The following is an 18,583-nucleotide window of genomic DNA, read 5'->3' on the forward strand; positions in this document are numbered from 1 at the left end:
AGACTAGAGAGTCTATGACAAGAAGCAATTTAACTTCCTTTTTCATCTATCTGGTGCTTGAAGTTCAGGAACAAGCAGCTCCAGACTGATGGTATGTGGTCAAACAGATAAAAAAAAAAAGTTTAAAAAAAAAAAAAAAAAAGGGTTGGCTACTGTGATGCTGATGATTCCCTTCAAGAAATGTTTTCAAAACTGAAGTTTTCCCTGGATTTGGCTGTTTAAATGAACGAATGGAAATATAGGAAATCCCCGAATCCCTCTTGCCCTTCCTCTCTCCTCCCCTTGACTAGCTACTAAATGGACCAATAACTTGTCAGCTTTTGACCAAACCACATCCTGTCAATCATTAACTCTGTCCAGTGTCATGCTATCAGCTCATGTCATGATTTCTTGCTGTTTCATTCACGTTGTCCCGTCACTCATTACGCTTTTGTCATGCAATGATTGACTTCATTGGAAACTATTTTCCAATGAACAGTTGATCAAGGGCATAATAACATGCCAGGGACGGCAAGTGAATCAAAGGAATATTGAGATTAATGTATTTAGTATTTTCCTTTGAACATTCTGAACCCTTTTGGGCATTTTGAGTATTTCAAAGCCTCTTGTGACTCTGTTATGTGTACCTTTATCTACTTGAAGAATGCATGCACACACACACACTCTTAAATCATACTCTATACTCCGTCACGCTACAGTATAGTTCTTTATTTTACAGAGTGAAGGACATTGTCAAACAGTAACATTTTACCTACAGTTAAGACTCCTACCAATGTTTAAGGAGGAGTGGAAAAGTTTGAATAAATAGTCTTTGGTGACACACAGATATTAACATACAGATAACTTAAATACATAATTTTCTTTAAATACTTTGGCTAAATATATATATATATATGTATATATATATATATATATATATATATATATGTATATACACAGGTGCACACGTCGTTCATCCTGACATCTCTAAACACATTTGCAGACTCAAAAGCAACATTTACAACAGGAACCGCGTCCAGCCTTCACAAGTTCATGACAATTAATTAAATTCAAGTTGTGAGAAACTATCCACACTCATGCTTACATTAAAGTGCTTTCCTGTGATTCTAAAGGAGATCATGAGGATCTCATTTGGGAAATCAGCAAAAAAAAAAAAAAAACTACCAAGATCTACCTGTATCTTACGAAACAAATTCCCGTGTGTGTCTTTGCAATAAAGAGCCGTGAAAGGCTCTAGATGTTTTCCATGGGGAGGTATTAACAGTTGTGCACAGTTTGCTCACGCAACTCCGTATGACGCAATGTTTCATGTCACAAAAACATACTGCGGAGAAAAAACAAAGGAGTGGGAGAATAGTCCAGAGCGCAGATCAAACACTAGCAGCACACACACATACGCACACATGCATTGTGTGTTCGGCATAGCGAGTTTTGAAAATTAGAGAGATCCACCAGGATTTTTTTTTAGCATTTGAAAAGCCATTTAATGATCTGTCACGAGACATTGATTAGCTCTATTACAGCAACAACAATGGCATGTTTCACCTCAGCAAGCCTGTGAACAGATAATTATTACCCTGTGACCTCGCGGCCCCCTTGTTTACAGACAGAGCTGAAAAACTAGACTAAATATAAAAAGAAACTGTTGATGATAAAAAGAACTTGAAACACATAAAGAAAGAAAACAACACAATAAGATATAAAAGAATGTGTTATTATATGATGTACTGTAGATCAAATACTGTAAAGTCACTCCATTAGTCAAGTATTGCCAGGTATTTGGTGAGTTTAAACTAATGTGTTTTCAGGAATACCAAACTTTCATGTTTTGAAATACATGCAAAATGACAACAATAATAATGAACACAAATCTGAAAGGGGCTCTCTGCAAGTAAAGAGCAGCCTACAATGTAGTATGGGCTTGGAATAGAAGTTTATAAATATGCGTTAATAATATGTAATATAATTATGTTTCTCACCAAAAATTTGGGATTTAATAGATTTGTTTTGTGTGTGGAAAGTTTAAGCCCATCAAAATTTTATCATGCTGGATGAGGACAACTTGACCTCAGTAATTCTCAGTTCATCATCCGCCCACCATTTCAGAGACTGACATAAATAGAGTAAAAGGGCATGTGTTTTTGTGCTGTGCTATTTTGTGTACATATTTGAAATTGGGCACTGTTATACCTAACATTTTGGTCACTGTGGTCTCTCAATACAAATCCGCAAAATAGCAGGAGAGCTTTTAGACGTCGTCTTGTTACTAATTTTAACCAATTAAACATAATGCATGAGAACAACAAGGGTGTCAGCAGAAGGTGTTGCCAAGTATTCCCTATGGGAATGTAAGCAACAGTTGATCTTTTCTTAAAGTCACTTAAAGACCTTGGAGAGCCTAATTATGGCCTCCATTTGGGTGACCCACCACAGAAAATCATGACCTAGTTATGATTGTTTTGTTAAAAGTAAAAAATTGTTTTGGTGTTTATGGCTCAGTTCATTGAAATAAATGCAAACCTATTTTTGTTTAAATTTTTCTGAGAGTTCAGCCTAAAACAATGTGTGTAAATGGGATTTTTGTGGTGCTCACAACACTAAAATTAAATTTTAAATTCAACAGTGATATTTCTTACCAAATTGAAAGCCCATCTTACTTTGTAAACTCTACAGAAGGAAACTGTACAAATGGAAACCCTGGCTTTATTTTGTTGAACTGGACTTCTGCAAATGTGAAGCCTGCATGCGTCTATATGTGTGCAAGCCACATGCCCTGCTCTTTTTATTTATGTATTAGTTTGCAGACCGTGGGAGGCTCAGGCCCCCCCTCTCCCGCTGTGGCGGTACATATGACTGAAGTGATTAGGTCAGGTTTATTAAACTGCTGTCAGCCTAAAGTCCTGAATTGCAGGGGGAACTTATAAATCACGTGAAAAGGCTAATATTTCAGACTTGGCCTCCGGCAGGGAAAATGCAACGGAGCGCTGATCCGTGGCTCCAAGGTTCACTTTGCCGCCCACTGTCAGCCAACCAACCTGGTAATGCAAAATTGAAATGGATGCTCAGGAGACTCAGTTTCTGTTTGCATTTTTTTCAAAGCCCTGGATGCTGACCCTCTTTCTTTTTTGGTGTGGACTTTATGTGGGGAAGTCCCAACTCAGAATGCTCTTTAACTCTGGTGTAAAACTGGTTTCAAATATAAGCTGCAGTGCTGAAACATAAAGTCCTGCTGAGTGACAACCTGCTTTCCAGGGATGTCAATGTTCAAATTTAAATTGCATATGAGCTCCAAAGTTGGAAAAAGGGGGGCACGGAAAAAGAGGTAAAAGGGTTCATTGGGTCATTTACAGGGTCTTTGGGAATATATTGGTTTTGACAGGGCTCCAGCTCAGGGTGCAGCTTGAAATCCACATTAGAGGCTTAAGTGTTTGATCAATGAGCCATGGGATAACCACTGTTGGGAAGGTCAGTTGGCAGACAGGACCAGGCCACTGCTAGTGTTGAAGACGAGCCTCATTCTTACATTAACAGGATTAAAATGTCAGTCTGAGACCTCTTGGTTTCTTTTGAGAGTTTGGGGGCGGAATCGAAAAGACATCAATGTCCTTCAAAAGGCAACCGTTCTCATGAGCTCAGATTGGTGGGTTCAAAGAGGATTCAGTCAGCCATGATTTTGAATTCCAATCTCTAAAAGGTAGGGGCAACAGCCACTTAAGATGAGTATAATTTAAGTTATGGACAACATCAAACTCTAATGCAAAGACTACCAGTAATACGTTAGGCTAAGAGATAAATAAATGAAGATACAGACAGACTTGCTGCGGGTGTTTGGAGGTGTCAGCTAACTCATCCGTAACTATGGGGGCTCTTAGGGTTAATGGGGGATGAGTCTTCTCTACCGCTCTGACCAATGAGTTGGTAAAGCCGGTGGCTGAGGTTCTGAACTTGGCAGGTTCCCAGGACGCAACCCACTCTCATCAGCTGGGCATGGTGGGGGTAATGGTGACCCCCTCTCGATCCCGTGTGGGCATGGCGACGAGCCCTCAGCAACTTCTGCTCCATCTGCACAGCCTCAGAGGGTCGTGCCCATGCTAGGCCAGGAGAGGCTGTTCTTGCTCCTGACGCCGGAGGGTGTCTTAGGAAACCAGGCAGCCATTTTGGGGATTGGCTGGGGCCTGAAGATGGGACAGCGCTGTTAGTCTGGCTTCCTGTAGCGACGGAGTTATCCTCTCTCTGGCCGAGGAGTTTGTTGAGGAGATCCAACCTGAGAAGAAGAAGAAGAAGAAGAAGAAGAAGAAGAAGAAGAAGAAGAGAGAAATCAGGTGAAAAATTGTCCTGGAGGTTTGTGAGTATTATTCATTCATTGGAATCCAAAGTACATCTCTAACTAGGATTATGGTATGAAATCTGCAGTTATGACCCCAAACGTGTTTTGTGAAGTCACAGTGGACTTCGGCCACCAACATCTAATCAGTTCAACACTGACTTCCACTGAACGTCTGGACACAGCGTAATTCTCTGCTTTGTCCCCGATCCATATGGACACCACACTCTCCTTTTAATTTGCAACATAAAAATTAATGGCTTTTCCCATTTTGCCTTAAAATAATGTGCTGTGAGTCAAACAATAAAAACCTGCTTTTAAAGGCCAGTTGGATTTTAGCAAACGACAGCTTTGAGAGTTTTCATCTGGCGGTCCCAGTCCCAGGGGAACACTAACATCTCAGTTGAGAAATCATACAAACCAGTGGAATCAGATTTTAAAAGATTAGTTTTAAGATATTAAAAACAAAAGTGAAACTGTATGGACATGAACACTGTAAAGCGTCAGTTCAACACAATTACAAAATGTTTTCTCTGTAACTACTGATGGGATCTAGTCATGCGGATAGTCTAATATGATCAGGCCCTTTATAGAAAAAAAAAAAAAAAAAAGGCCTCTAAAATTGCACATCCAACTAAATCATTTGTTGAGATGGACATGGTCTGCAGTGCAGTGAACCAGCAGGCACGGGAAGCTCAGCAAACAGAACCTACCAACTCACCATCTGTTCATTGTTTGACAAAGACAGTAATTTCTCACAACTTGACCGTTGTCAGTGCTCCTCACTTAATCTTCAACACTGTGTTTGTGCAGCACAGTGTGACTCAACTCCCGAAGGGTTAACCCTTCAACACTACTGAAGGCTGGCAGGGGGAAATAGGAAAATGATGTTGCACCTGGCAGTGAGAGGATGACGAGGATGAAAATATGAATAGTTTGCTGTAGCTTCTAATTTTGTAAAGAGAAAAGGAAAATACATCTGCCATGTTTACTTTTCTGAGTCAAAGGAAAAATGATTCCACAGTAGCAGGTTTAGCACTATTTCTCCATGTTCTTAGAGGCCCCAGTTGATCTAATTATAAAAAGTGTGGTACACTTGTGAAATGCTGACTTGTGTTCTTTCACCATGAACACTCAGCCTTGAATCATGCTGAGAGGCTGAGATGTGAGACATCACAGCAGACAGCGGTACGTTTGGAATTCCTCTCAGAAATGTGGTGATTTTGATCTACTGAGCTGGTTCAGCTGTCGACTCGCTGCTGGAAGGTTTGGTAGCTTCTCCACTGGTGGTTCAATAAATAGGCAGCAGACAAAGGCGAGCACTATTTTCAGGACAGGCTCAGTGCGCCATGGTGCCACATCACCATCTTAAACTTCACCTGGCCCACACGGTGAAAGTTACATTTGAGTGAACAACAAAGATATTGACATGGCTGCAGTGGTGGACCTGCACCAAATCGCCCTATTATTGTTACATATGTACCACTCGCCAAAAAAAGAAAAGAAAGATGTATTTATTCACTGTAGCTGCATGGCATTTTAACTGTTTTAAGGCTGGCTTTAAAGCTGGTGATAATCATATGAGACTCCATTCTTTCATACCACACAGAACGATAATCTGTGGTGTTGCTGACTCCACCTTTTTGTATTTTGAACACATGAGGTACGAAGTTCTGCCCAGGCCAAATGAACCCACCCCTGTTGACCTCTTAAACCTTGATACATAATAACTGAAAAGGGAATGGCTGCCATCATTTCACATTGTCACAGCCATTATTAACAATCAAATAAGATATACATGACAAACTAATGCCATACAACCAAGTCAAAATGTCTGGAACTCCAATGGTGTGACATACGGTAGTGTAAGAAAAGCGGTCCCTTGACACCAGTTCTTTGACCTTTTTCTTGGCAAGACTAACTGAGTACCTGGTAAATATATTGCACCTACTTAAGTAGTCTTATGGGAGCAACAGAGGCTAATAAATACGTGACCATGAACAAGGGCTACATTTTGTTTCTTTATCAGCTTCTTTTCAGTCACAGCTCAAAACAGCTTTGGTCTCCCAATGATCAAACACAAACTATTAAATAAAAGTCCCTTACTTAGGATTGGATTTAAAATGTCTCCATCTTAAACAGCTCCCATTTGTCAAAATTCAGTTGGCTCAGATCTGACATCCTACCTCACTTTAAGTCTGAAATACTGTATAGTACCCTAAAAGTAGACAGGCAAATTTCCATGTCAAACTTGATATTACTGGCTGTGAAGTATGTGTAACAGAAAGCAAAGCTGAGGCCCAAGTCTTGAGAAAGCTTGCCCAGAAGCAACTCCAGTGACACCCTCTATAAATGGACATGACTACCATGCTTTTTGTTCCAGAAGTTAAAAGAATGTTGGAGTAGAGAACTCTTTCACTCTGTCACATTTGATCTCACAGGCCGACTGTTATTTGGTTATTAGGGGCCTAATCCTAAAACTCAGGACTAATGGAGATATTTGTGATTGGCAGACGATCAAAGATCTCTGAGCTACTTGATCTTTAATTGTTCAATACACTGAGGTTTTTCTAATGCAGGATATCAGCTTTAGAGCTTAGAGCAAAATTTCCATTTGACTGACTGATTGTACAATTCAATGAAAGACCTTGTTTGGTTTTCTTGTATATCAACCACAAAGACGGTGGATGCTTGTTTTAGGTCGTGGAATCAAAGTTAAAATCTCCCTAATTTTGATGGCAAGTTTAAGCTATAAGGCCCTCCCTGCAGAGCCTGAACCATACCTTATCCTGAAGCCAACACTAACCCTTCAGAGGATAAGCCCACTCTGAAGCCAATCCTAACCCTTCAGAGGATAAACCCTCTAAAACCAACACTAACCCTTCAGAGGATAAACCCACTCTGAAACCAACACTAACCCTTCAGAGGATAAGCCCACTCTGAAGCCAATCCTAACCCTTCAGAGGATAAACCCACTCTGAAACCAACACTAACCCTTCAGAGGATAAACCCTCTAAAACCAACACTTACCCTTCAGAGGATAAACCCACTCTGAAACCAACACTAACCCTTCAGAGGATAAGCCCACTCTGAAGCCAATCCTAACCCTTCAGAGGATGAACCCACTCTGAAACCAACACTAACCCTTCAGAGGATAAGCCCACTCTGAAACCAATCCTAACACTTCAGAGGATAAACCACGGACATTATGAAGCCTCGAGTTTGAGTATTACCCGTCGCCATCTTGCTAGTCCCAAGCGGTTTGAAGCCAGAAGTGACCATATTTGGATGAGCTGGGGAGGATCGAGCGGTGAATCTGACTTGAACTGACTAAAAAACCAAGAAGTTGAATGACTCTATGGAGCCGGAGCCATTTTGGAGCCAACCTCTAGCGGCACTCGTTGATATTGCAGCTTTTATACCTTTTATATATAGTCTATGGGATAAGCCCACTCTAAAACCAATACTAACCCTTCAAAGGGTAAGCCAATTCTAAAACCAACACTAACCCTTCAGAGGGTAAGCCAATTCTTAACCCAACCCAAACCTTCAGAGAATTAGTCCTCCTCAACCTTAACCCTGCAGAGGTTAAGTTTTGCACTTGTTTACAGCTCTTCTGAATACCCACACTTAAAAGGAGTGAAAAGTTGTCTGTTGTAGAAAAGCAAGTGAGACCTGACAATCAGATGGTCATTGCATTTTGGTTGAAGTGAAAGTGAAAGAAACAGCTGTGTAACAACTGAAAAGAGTGCCAATTCCTACCTAGGAAAGCTGGGTGGGGAGATACTGCTGTAGCGGAAAAAATTCCCCTTGTGGGATTAATAAACTAACTAACTAACTAACTAACTAACTAACTAACTAACTAACTAACTAACTAACTATCTGTCTGTCTGTCTGTCTGTCTGTCTGTCTATCTATCTCATAGTACCATGCAGTTGATACACTACATGATTACCAGAGAGGCTCAAGCTTACCAAGGGCAGCCTTAATCAGCAGCAAATATGGCACAATCATGTTTAATCTTCTACTGAGTAACAGTGGGGAAATTGTTCTGAGAAAAAAAGCAGCACAAAAATACAGCAAAGGTGATTTATTTAGCACCAAACACAGGTCCTACTTGTTAAGGAGCAGTTTTGCTCTCATAACCTCCTCAGTGGGATGTAACTTACCATATACAAGAAATTCTGGCCTTTGAGATCTCTTATTATATTGAGTGGATTACTTATACATTAATCAAAAGGATGCTAAGTTAAAAACTATACGTCGGCTCTGAAAATACATATTTGTGGTTTGAGTGGATAAAACACTCACAATCATAGCATCAAACAACAGTAGGTTTTTTTTTCCCCTGAGAAGTCGCCTTTGGTTCCGGTAAGCCGTTTGATAAACAGTATAAGCCGCTTCTCTTACAGTATGCAAATACAGCGTGCAAGCGCATTCAGGCCTCTAGAATGGTGACGTGAATGTGGAATTTAGGTCTTAGACATTAATCCATAGTGGAATTCTCTGCCTGCTTGGTCGCAGCTTTCACCTCAGCTTCAGCCTGCGTTTGGTCAGTTTCACTCCCATGGAGTCTTATGACTGTTTGTACCGTACATATACCTCTGAGCAAGCCTATCCTAAATCTCTCTTTACAACAAGCTACAAATTAAAGAGGACATATCACAAAGAGGCCTCTCTTCAAATGATTTACGGCAGACTTAATCCTTTTTTCAATCATTCTACATGCATAAATGTGGCTTTCTGAGAGTAATGCTCCTGTTGTTCCTTGATGATGTGTAAACATGTTAAAATGGTCAGAATGGACCCAAAACCAACTGCGTACGATGAGACCTTCACCAAACACAAGCAGGGCAGAAAGCCACCCTGTGGGAGATGAATTCAGTCTGTTTCTTGGGTAAATATTATGTTAAGAGTATCTATGTGGGATGTCTGAACCTTACTCTGTTCAAATCCCGGAGCAGGTTAATTATTTAGCAAATCGTTTGGAGAAAAACATGACACTATTTGGCCCTGAAAGGTTGCGGCCACAGCATCTACACACAGACTGATCTGTCATGTCATCGTACTCGGGTCCAGACGCAGCCAGCGCTGAGTGGATCCGTGTCACAAAAGCTTGACCACAAATCAGCTTTACATGTCCTCCGCCTCAAAGCAACGAGCCACTTCCCACTTCTGGAATCTGTATTGTAAAGCCGCTTTGCTTCTAAAGCCATATTTAACTTGTATGGTTGCTGAACTTGGCTATTTTCCCTCACGAAAAAAAAAAACTCAAGATGTTATGTAAAACGACAATGAAGGGTATGCGTTGCATGTTATCCGAAGAACATGCAATTTCTCCTTGTTAGGAAAGCTGGCGTTATGCTTTGTTACAGCGTCTTTGTGGAATTTTGTCATGTCCTTATCAGGACACATAGAGACAACATGGACGCTAACACAGAACAGAGAAGGAATGACAGACATCTGAGCTCCAACATACTCAGCGCCTAACAGGAGAAGAAAAATGTGGACTGGTCATGTCTGTTATTATCATGTTGTCAGCGTGTGATGGTAACAGACCAGGATGTGCTCAAGAGAGGAGGGAGAATTTACTGTCCTAATAAAAGCCAGGCGGAACATTTATGAGAGATGATGTGCAAATTTAGAAACGTGGAGGCTTGTGAAGCAGGATGGGTGGCGGCAGAGGGAGATCTCAAATATATTTGTAGAGACAGTTATCGGCTACAGTAAAAAAGTCCTCATGAAAATCAAACTATCCAACTGCATGGCTTCAGCAGATGTATTTTACTTGCTCAACAATACTCTGATCCCCATAAAGAAGCAGCTTCAGGCACATGATTTGATGGAGGGGCGGGGCACCCATCCGTAGAGCACAGTTGTGCTGTTGGTGGGATGCTGCGGGGGGGATCATGTTCGCGTTGCTGCAGATGGGTTGTTGTACGGATAGTATGGATGTCACGAGAACTGATAGTGTTACCAAGTTTCCAAATTTTGGAAAACGTGATGGGACTTGTTTTCTCTGGTACCAAAACATGTGGTGCCTACTGGGGGAACTGGACGATGACAACATGTGGAATTGGAGGGATAAGTACAAGTCCAACAACAGGCCTGTTGTGACTTCTGGGGCCAAAAAAAAGCTCAGAAGCAAAAATCTAGATCTGTAAACACAATTCAACCTGAGGGAGTTTTGGTCATTCATTTTAACACGTCATCACCATGTTCATATCCTGAAATGTGATCGCTATTGTATGTGAAGTGCGACAGCTGCATCTCTTAAAGCGATGCTCCACACAAAGTGCACACAGGCTAACATTAGCTTGTTTTTGCCGCAAAGTAGACAACAAACACCCGACCAAACAACCAAACAACTGAGAAGCTGACAAATGTTATAAGTATTTAACACAACTACTGACTACATTCCACTGTTTTTTTTAAATATTGCATTTTTTTTATTGTTGTCTAGTATACCAAGCACGCTTATTTTTTTTTACCTTCCTACTTTTCAACTTCCAGGCAGCTGGGCTCAACAGTAGACATTCTTTACCGGCCATATAAAAGTCGATTTTTTTTTTTTTTTTTTTTTTTTTTTAAATCTTTTGTTTTGTTTCAAGTAACACCAATGTATATTTTATTCCTTACCTGCCATGGTGACATAATTGAATGTTCTAATTATACAATGTATAAATCCCACTCAGCTGCTGCATCAATTTTCTCTGCAAAACCACAGTGACGACTCGAGCCTTTCACATTTTCAAATGGAGATGGGACTGATGGGGTGTTACTAAGAAGATGTAATACAAACAGAAGAACTTTCCCTTCTTTCAGCTATGCTTCAGTAGAAGGTGTTTGACGGTTTAACACACCGTGAAACACAAGAGATCCACACTTGTGTGCTTGCCAACCTGGATGAAAATTCCACTCTTTGATCTTCTTATACTATTTTAGGCATCTTGTCTTCTTCTCTAATCAAAATTATTAAAAAGAAAAACCCAAATATGATTAAAAACAGCTATTGCTCACAATATCACAGCTTTGAACAGCTTTGTGACTTCTTAATCAGGTAGAATCAGCTGCGATGTCCTTGTTGGTCCACATTCAGTTTGTTCAGACATAATTCTAAGGAAATGTATGGAGAGGAAGGTCTCCGGGGCCCAACTCATCAGTCTGAGTCTACCTCTGATTTACATCAGGACTGGCACTGAGCCAGAAGTTGTGCATCCAGAATCCACCAGAAGAGGGCACCTTTACACCAACTCATCCCCCACTCCACACTTCCTCATCAATGAAACTCCAGACACATATTGCATCGCTGGCAGACCTCCTTCTCACATTAGAGTGGGTATACTGCACTGGACTTTTAGCAATCAACACTAGTAGTTGTGCTGTTGCCTAAGGTCTTATGCAGGGATTTACGATTATAAGCTCTGCCACTTAAAGGGTGGAAAAGTACAGGTGCCATTCACTGCCTCACACAATCCTGTACAATAGCCTATGATGGGATGTCTGGTCGGGCTATTGATAGAGGAAACTGAAGAAAGAACTGGTTTTCCCACCTTGGAAATGACATATTCCATTCGTAATTACAGGGAGATAAATACAACAAACATCTATAAACAGTTACTCATGTGACACCAAAAGGTGGATGAAAAAAGATGTAGCAGGAAAAAAAACCAGTCATACTTGTGAAAAAAGAAATCAGAGATAATAAAGACAATTCATTATATTGTAGAATGTAGATTAACTGCAATATTAACGTGGCATTTTTACTGGCAAAGCTAAAAGGCCACATTTACTGGAAATCTGCTACAGAATGCCAAATTTACAGGAAATTTCCCACGCTTTAAATCTTATCCCATTTCATAACTTCCATAATGACATGATCACTCACCTAAGAGTGAAACTAGGCATTTATTATACCGGTACTAGTAATAGCCTTTAGAAAATAAAACCATAAAACATAATAAGAATACTGTGATTGTGATCACCCTGATTACAGGCAGCACATGAGCCGCTACATTGTTCAATATGACAGAAATAAAATGGACATTTACATTTGGTTGGATCTTTGTGAAGTTTTCAAAACGAATAGGTTAACAGTTTATGTGAATATGAATAATAATAATAGTAATGCCACTTATCTCAAGGAGAAAGAAAGTGTTTTACTGTATCATTGGCCAGCCTTTGACCTTGCAGACACTGAGCAATGAGCCTATTTGCCCCACACGACAACAATAGCTGTCACGTTTACACACACTAACCCTGATATGACTTGTTACACAGACTAAAGGGAAAGTGTTTCAGTATTTCAGTATTTTTGAGTAGATCAACTAAGAAGTGAACCAAGTTGCAAACAAAAGGAAAAGTGAAGGTTTTAAACACAGCATTTGTGTTCAGCCTGTTATGTTTGCTTGTTAAAACGACGGCAAACGTCAATTAACACTTAAACATTTGGGAAAATTACCGGCAGTGAACAATATTCTAATGGTAAAATAAAAAAATAAAAACGTTTTAAAAGCGTTGCAAGAAAAACCACATAAGTTTTTAATGGAACAAAGACGTTCAATCCACCACCTAACGACATTATCAATAATTCACATGTAATAAACCATATTATAGTGTGTTTTTTTCCATCCATGAAGGCCAGTGTGGTCATTAACTGGCTCCAAGTCGCCTATTTGGTGACGCAATACTTTTGAAACGAGACAACGTTAAAATCAGCTCCAGGTGTGATTATGTTTAAGTAGCCTACAATCAGCCAATCAGGAGCAGCTCTTCTGCTAAATAATTATTGAAAGTGCCGCAGTAGTAATATTAGCAACAGAAGAAATAGTAGTGGCAGTAGTAAAAGTAGTTAGTAGTAATAATAAGTCGGTTGTCCTACCGGTTCGTGTCGGGACGCTCCTCAGCAGGCAGAGCCAGCAGCTGCTGGAGGCAAACCAGGCTGATGCAATACACAGTAAGCGGGAGAAGGGACCACATCTCCGGGCCAACTTTAACTGTACACCCTCTCCCTGGGAAGGAGGGGGCGACCTCACGGACTGGACGAGGTTTAGATCCCAAGAGTGGGAGGAAAAAAATAAAAACGAAAAAAAAAAAGTTTGATGCTGGGTTCAGATATCCAAGTTTGGCAGATTGGAGACAGCAGATGAAACCTTTGGGGTGGGGGGAAAAAAAGTAGAGGTAATACCCTAAATGATGGATTAACCTGTTGCTTATAACAGAGGAGAGAGCCGGTGATTTTCCTTTCATTCATTAAAAGCCTTCACTTAATGAGCAGCTGTTAAAACGCACCTCACTAAATATATCCCCAGTGGAAAAGGTCTGCTTAGGAACCTACTTCATAACACCCATTCAACTAATGACACTCTGAAAATGTCAAAAAAAAAAAAAAAAATACAACCTAAATGCATTGTGCAAATCATTATCTGAACTGCTGCATTTTAGGAATAAAATCTTCCATAATGTCAGTAAAGTCAAGTCTTACCTTCTAGGTAATCAGAAGACAAATTCTGAGTTTAGTTGAGGTTTTTTTTCTCCCATGAATCCAAACGTGTTGGTCAAGATCAAGCTCTCCAGAATAAAGCTGAGCGCCGGGTGACATTGAGGATTTAAATACTGAGTGGGCGGAGTTCACTCTCTGAAGTGAGCCGGTGAGTAAATTCAGTCAAAGGTGCAAAACACTCAAATTCGGAATATCCTGCATTATGCTAGGCAATAACTAGAAATAATTGAAACAACCAAGGTTAGACATACGTTTATGGAACATGACTATGATTAGGTGATATGCAATAGAAAATAATCTAAATGGGGAATTAATGCTGCTTGTGAGGCTGAAAATGAAGTTTACTAAACATTCAGTACCACAAACACACTGTAAAGTTTCGGGGCTATTATAGTGACACCATGCATCTTTTATGAATACCACAATAATTCAAAAACAGCCCCTGTAAACTTTATATTACAAAATACAGACAAGTTCCCACAGGAATAGTATGGATGTTTTCAGTGAGACCATAAATTGTATTGAATACATAAAAAAATCTTTATAGATCAACAATTAAACACAATAGCTCACAACACTAAGGCTGCGTGCCAATAGTCAGCAGCAGTACTTTATCATAATCCACCATGTGCATACTTTGGAAAATAGCTATCATTTTCATGAATTTCTCAAACAGTCCAACCCTCCTCCTCTATCTTATCATCACCCTCAGCCAAGTGTGTAAGACTGATAGGAAAATAACCAGAAATCTATACAGACTTCCCCGACTCTCCCTTTGCTGTGAAGTCATGCGTACAGTCCAGTTAGGAAGCATCACTGATGAATTTCCTGACGTTAATATTTCTGTTTATTGCTGTTGCACCTTTTATTTACAGCAGTTCCTTGTAGGAAGCACATGATCATTTGTGTGATTCACCAGCTGCTGTAAAACACGCAGAAAACCGTTTGCATACTTTGTGTGACTCCATCACTTTCAGTCATGTTCAGATATGGGGCAGATATGTCACATGTCTAAACATGCATCTTACAACTTTCTTTAGTGACTCAGAGGAATCCTGTGCAGCTTATGTCAGCTAATTAGGGAGGATTTGTTGCAGTGTGTCCAACTTCCCTCCTATGTTTCCCTCTCAATTAACTAATGTAGCAGCACACTGTTAAAATACACACACATGATGCAGCCTCAAAGGCAGTTTCCAGGAAAGCATGTTGAGCAGGTTGCCAACAGCTGAGTGGACGCCCATCCGGGCACTGGAGAGAAGCTGCGCATCAATGTATAGAACAAACTGTACTGAGGCTTCATGAGAAATTGAATGATGCAACTTTTTGTTATTTGTCATTTTGCTGATACAAAAATCATCTCAGGCTCATAACTTCATCTAAATAAATATGAGGAGCCATGTGAACAGAAAACCAAGAATGTTGCCAAAACAAAGATTTTCAGTTCAGGACAGTTTACTGTTAAGGTGTTTCTAGAGTCTGGATAAAATAAAAAACATTCAACCTGTTGCCTCGGCTGCATCGGCAACATATGATTGCATAATTTTTTTTTATGAAACTCAGAAAAACACTGGAAAGTAACCTTTAAATATTATATAGAACAATGAAACTTAATTTTGTTTCATGTTGAGCAAATGGAGCAAAGCGACCATTTTGTTTGGATTAGGAAATATAGTCACATCATTGAAACAAAGTGAGCCAAAGTTTAGTTCTTTTTTAGATTTCAAATATATTAATGTATGTATGATTTTCATGTTTTCATAATGTATAATAAAATATTTAATATTTAAAAAATTGTCCATCAAGATGATCATAAGAATCTTAAAACATTCCAGAAATACCTTCAGAACAACAGTAACTTTTGTCAAATGATCCTGTGATTCCACTTCAATCATAATTTAGGGGCGCAAAATTGTTTTGATGTTTTTCTCTCCAAATCTTAATTGTATCCTGTAACAGAAAAACCTTTAAAGAAGGAGTTTCAAATGGTTTGGTCCTAAAGCCTCGATACAACATTCCCAAAGAAACAACGAGAGCATGCCAAGTCATTTGTAACAACACAAATTGCTCACAGTTCTGTGTTTCGGGCTGGAACCCTGATGTGCTACGTGATCCCTGACATTCGTGCAATGGGAAGCATTTAGAGAGTGAAATTCACTCAGACAGATTTGTCAGTGATAGTTGCTAACTTGTCACCTTCACCAATATCGTCTTACAGCTCGGCTCGGCTTTGATCGTCTCATGGAGTTCATCAGTGGTTCTAATACGGTCGGAGTTATTCTTCCTCCGACACACTAATCCACGCTGGAGAAAATCTTTCTAGTCTTTGCTTTGGCTGTATTTTCACAAGCCAATCTGGTTTATGTTTCCAAATTGTCACCTTCATATTTGTACTCTTCAACGTGCAAACTCTAGTATTCAGTACTGACAGGTGAGTGTGGTTCTGACCTTTGACCTTCTTACTACTGTCAGGGTTCAGCTTGATTTATTTGTATTGAATATTGCATGTTTATTCTACCACTAACCTTCACCCACAAACAGCTGATAGGAGCTGGTTTATCAGCCCGACTTGGCTGAAAAAGCGGGTCAATTCTCTTCTTCTCTGGATCTGACTCGTTTATGTAAGAGTTCTCTGGCATGTGACAGCAGCCACTGAATCGGTACCCACTGAGCTCGGAACAATGGCTTCCCGCCTGGTTTGATCTCTCAGTCATGCACTGCCTTTTATTTTTGTTTTCGATGGCATCTAGCGATCATGAATACGTACTCTGTGGTGCTGGCCAACATGGCATCGGACGGCTCCATCTGCGGCTTTGAAACTCGTCCGACGAGGAGAAGTCGGGGGGGATGTAGTGAACTGATCAAAGAGCGGGGGGGGGGGGGGGGGGACGTTGGCCTGATTGTGTGGCGTTCCCTGTGTTGTGTTTGATAATAAGAATCGTTGAATGGCTGAGACTGGAACACAGTCTGCCTTAAAAGTTGTGTAAACAGTGCAAATAAGCAGTGTTGCCTCATTACTATAAAGATAAACAAAGATCACAGGGAAGTAAACTCACACACACAATAAAGCTCTAAAGCAGTATGTTGCTTGTTCTTCTTCATGTAACTGGACCCGTTTGTTTTCTGGCAGTTGAGTTGGTAAAATGATGAACCGTCGGCCTCAAGTCAGCATCTCACCTCACATAACTGGTGAAGAAGTGACCTGCAATAAATGCCGAAGGTCATGTTTTTGTTTATGTGCTTGCAACGCCCACAAATACACACCATAAACATTTTAAGATGTTTTAAGATTCTGTCAAACTCAGTGGAAGCAATTTATGCCTTGATCTTGCTGTTTTAAATCCTGCTGTGACTCACAGCAGGACATTCGCTTTGATGTTCATTTTGACACTTTTAACCCATTAACAGACACTTCATGCTTGAGATCCAGGTGTGAACATGGGGAAGGTGTGTAGAACATACACATCTTTCTGCATTTTGCAAGTGGCAATCAAGTGTTGAACAGGATGCTGGCGACATTTGCAAACTGTGAGTGCATCATGCCTTTATGGCACAGGTTGCTGGACCACAATCACAAGCACGGGTCATGTTTAAAAGTTACGTTGCGAATCTAAAGCTATTTTATGTTTTTCTTTTTGTGTACAAATGCCATGGAAAATCAAAACAATGCATTAGTCCGTCAATCTGATTCCATAACTCATCTTTTTCTCAGACCTGTTGGTTCCTACTGAAAGTGTAAATATTTACAAATAGTTAATAAATATGGAGTTTACTTTGTGATAAGTACTCAGCAATTTCCAAAAACTCTCAGGTACTGTGTTTTTTGTTTTTTTTTACTTTGCTGAAAAAGGAGGAAATAGTGACTTTGTTAAGTTAAGCAGATTTATTCATATTTGGTGCTCTACTGAGTATTTTGGGCTTCAAGGTAAACTATAGTGTGTATGTTTTCATCAAAATGAAGGAATACAATGTTTTCACCTGATTTATCTTTTGTTAAAGTGACTTTATTTGCTAGGTTTTTTGGCATCTTTCCTTCAGGTTGCTATACAACAGTGGTAAATGGAAACTTTATAATACTTGTAATAAAAGATTGTTCCTGTTGAAATTTAGCATCTACAGGAACATTAGTACAAATAAGCTTGAAAGCGGGTGTGGAGCTGAGATCTTTTGGTTGACTCCATGTTCTGCAGATGATGTGAAGTAACAAGGACACTGTAGGAAAGAGATGTTGATGTTGAATATATTTCATTTTTCACTGCTGTGATCACCACAAACTAAGCTCTATTCTCATCAGCTGTTGTTAACTGGAGGCAGAGATCTCAAAACATGAACAGATAAAACGATGTACTGTACACTACGTATTCACAAGGCAGTGAACCAACCTTTTCGTGTTGTAGACAGATTCAGCATGTTTATATTGTAACGTGTTTGTGTGAGTTTAAGTGCAGAGTCCCAGAAACAGAACATTGATACTGAGGTGTCGTAGCTCTGAAAGGAGATGGCCTGTGATACAAAACAAATTAATTACCCCAGCAGAGGTGATGTGAAGCGGCTGAGCTCAGGGACTTCACATACAAACACATACAACCGCAGCTTGTGCCTCTTCTGAGAGAACGTATGGCCTCTCCTGTTTGTGAGGAAAGTGACGAATCATTTATCGAAACAGCTCAATAACAGTCTGCGTGCATGTTTTTTGCTTCCTCACAGCACCTGAACTGATTGAGAGCAGCATGTTTAATCAGGTCTCCGTGTGGTCAGAG

At 40.0% G+C, this 18,583-nt stretch overlaps 1 protein-coding gene across 1 annotated transcript; it reads right to left on the minus strand.

Moving 5' to 3' along the window:
• Positions 1-701: 701 nt before the first annotated feature.
• On the minus strand, positions 702-13,895 carry adm2a (adrenomedullin 2a). The gene is made up of 3 exons (XM_069156433.1): positions 13,809-13,895; positions 13,206-13,476; positions 702-4,264 (listed from the first exon to the last, which is right to left on the minus strand). Exons 2-3 carry the CDS (start codon positions 13,301-13,303, stop codon positions 3,847-3,849), a joined length of 516 nt encoding a protein of 171 aa, XP_069012534.1. The 5' UTR covers positions 13,304-13,476; positions 13,809-13,895; the 3' UTR covers positions 702-3,846.
• Between the last annotated feature and the right edge of the window lie 4,688 nt (positions 13,896-18,583).

The sequence above is a fragment of the Embiotoca jacksoni genome, unplaced genomic scaffold (genome assembly GCF_022577435.1).
Source record: "Embiotoca jacksoni isolate LCO1_2020_lvr unplaced genomic scaffold, fEmbJac1.0.p SCAF_21, whole genome shotgun sequence".
NCBI classification, from domain to species: domain Eukaryota; kingdom Metazoa; phylum Chordata; class Actinopteri; family Embiotocidae; genus Embiotoca; species Embiotoca jacksoni.

Excerpts from the sequence above, each read along its gene's own strand:
- adm2a (XM_069156433.1), bottom strand. The coding sequence starts at position 13,303 with ATGTGGTCCCTTCTCCCGCTTACTGTGTATTGCATCAGCCTGGTTTGC. Across the intron at positions 4,265-13,205 it reads GAGCGTCCCGACACGAACCG|GTTGGATCTCCTCAACAAAC; the intron begins GTAGGACAACCG and ends TCTTCTTCTCAG.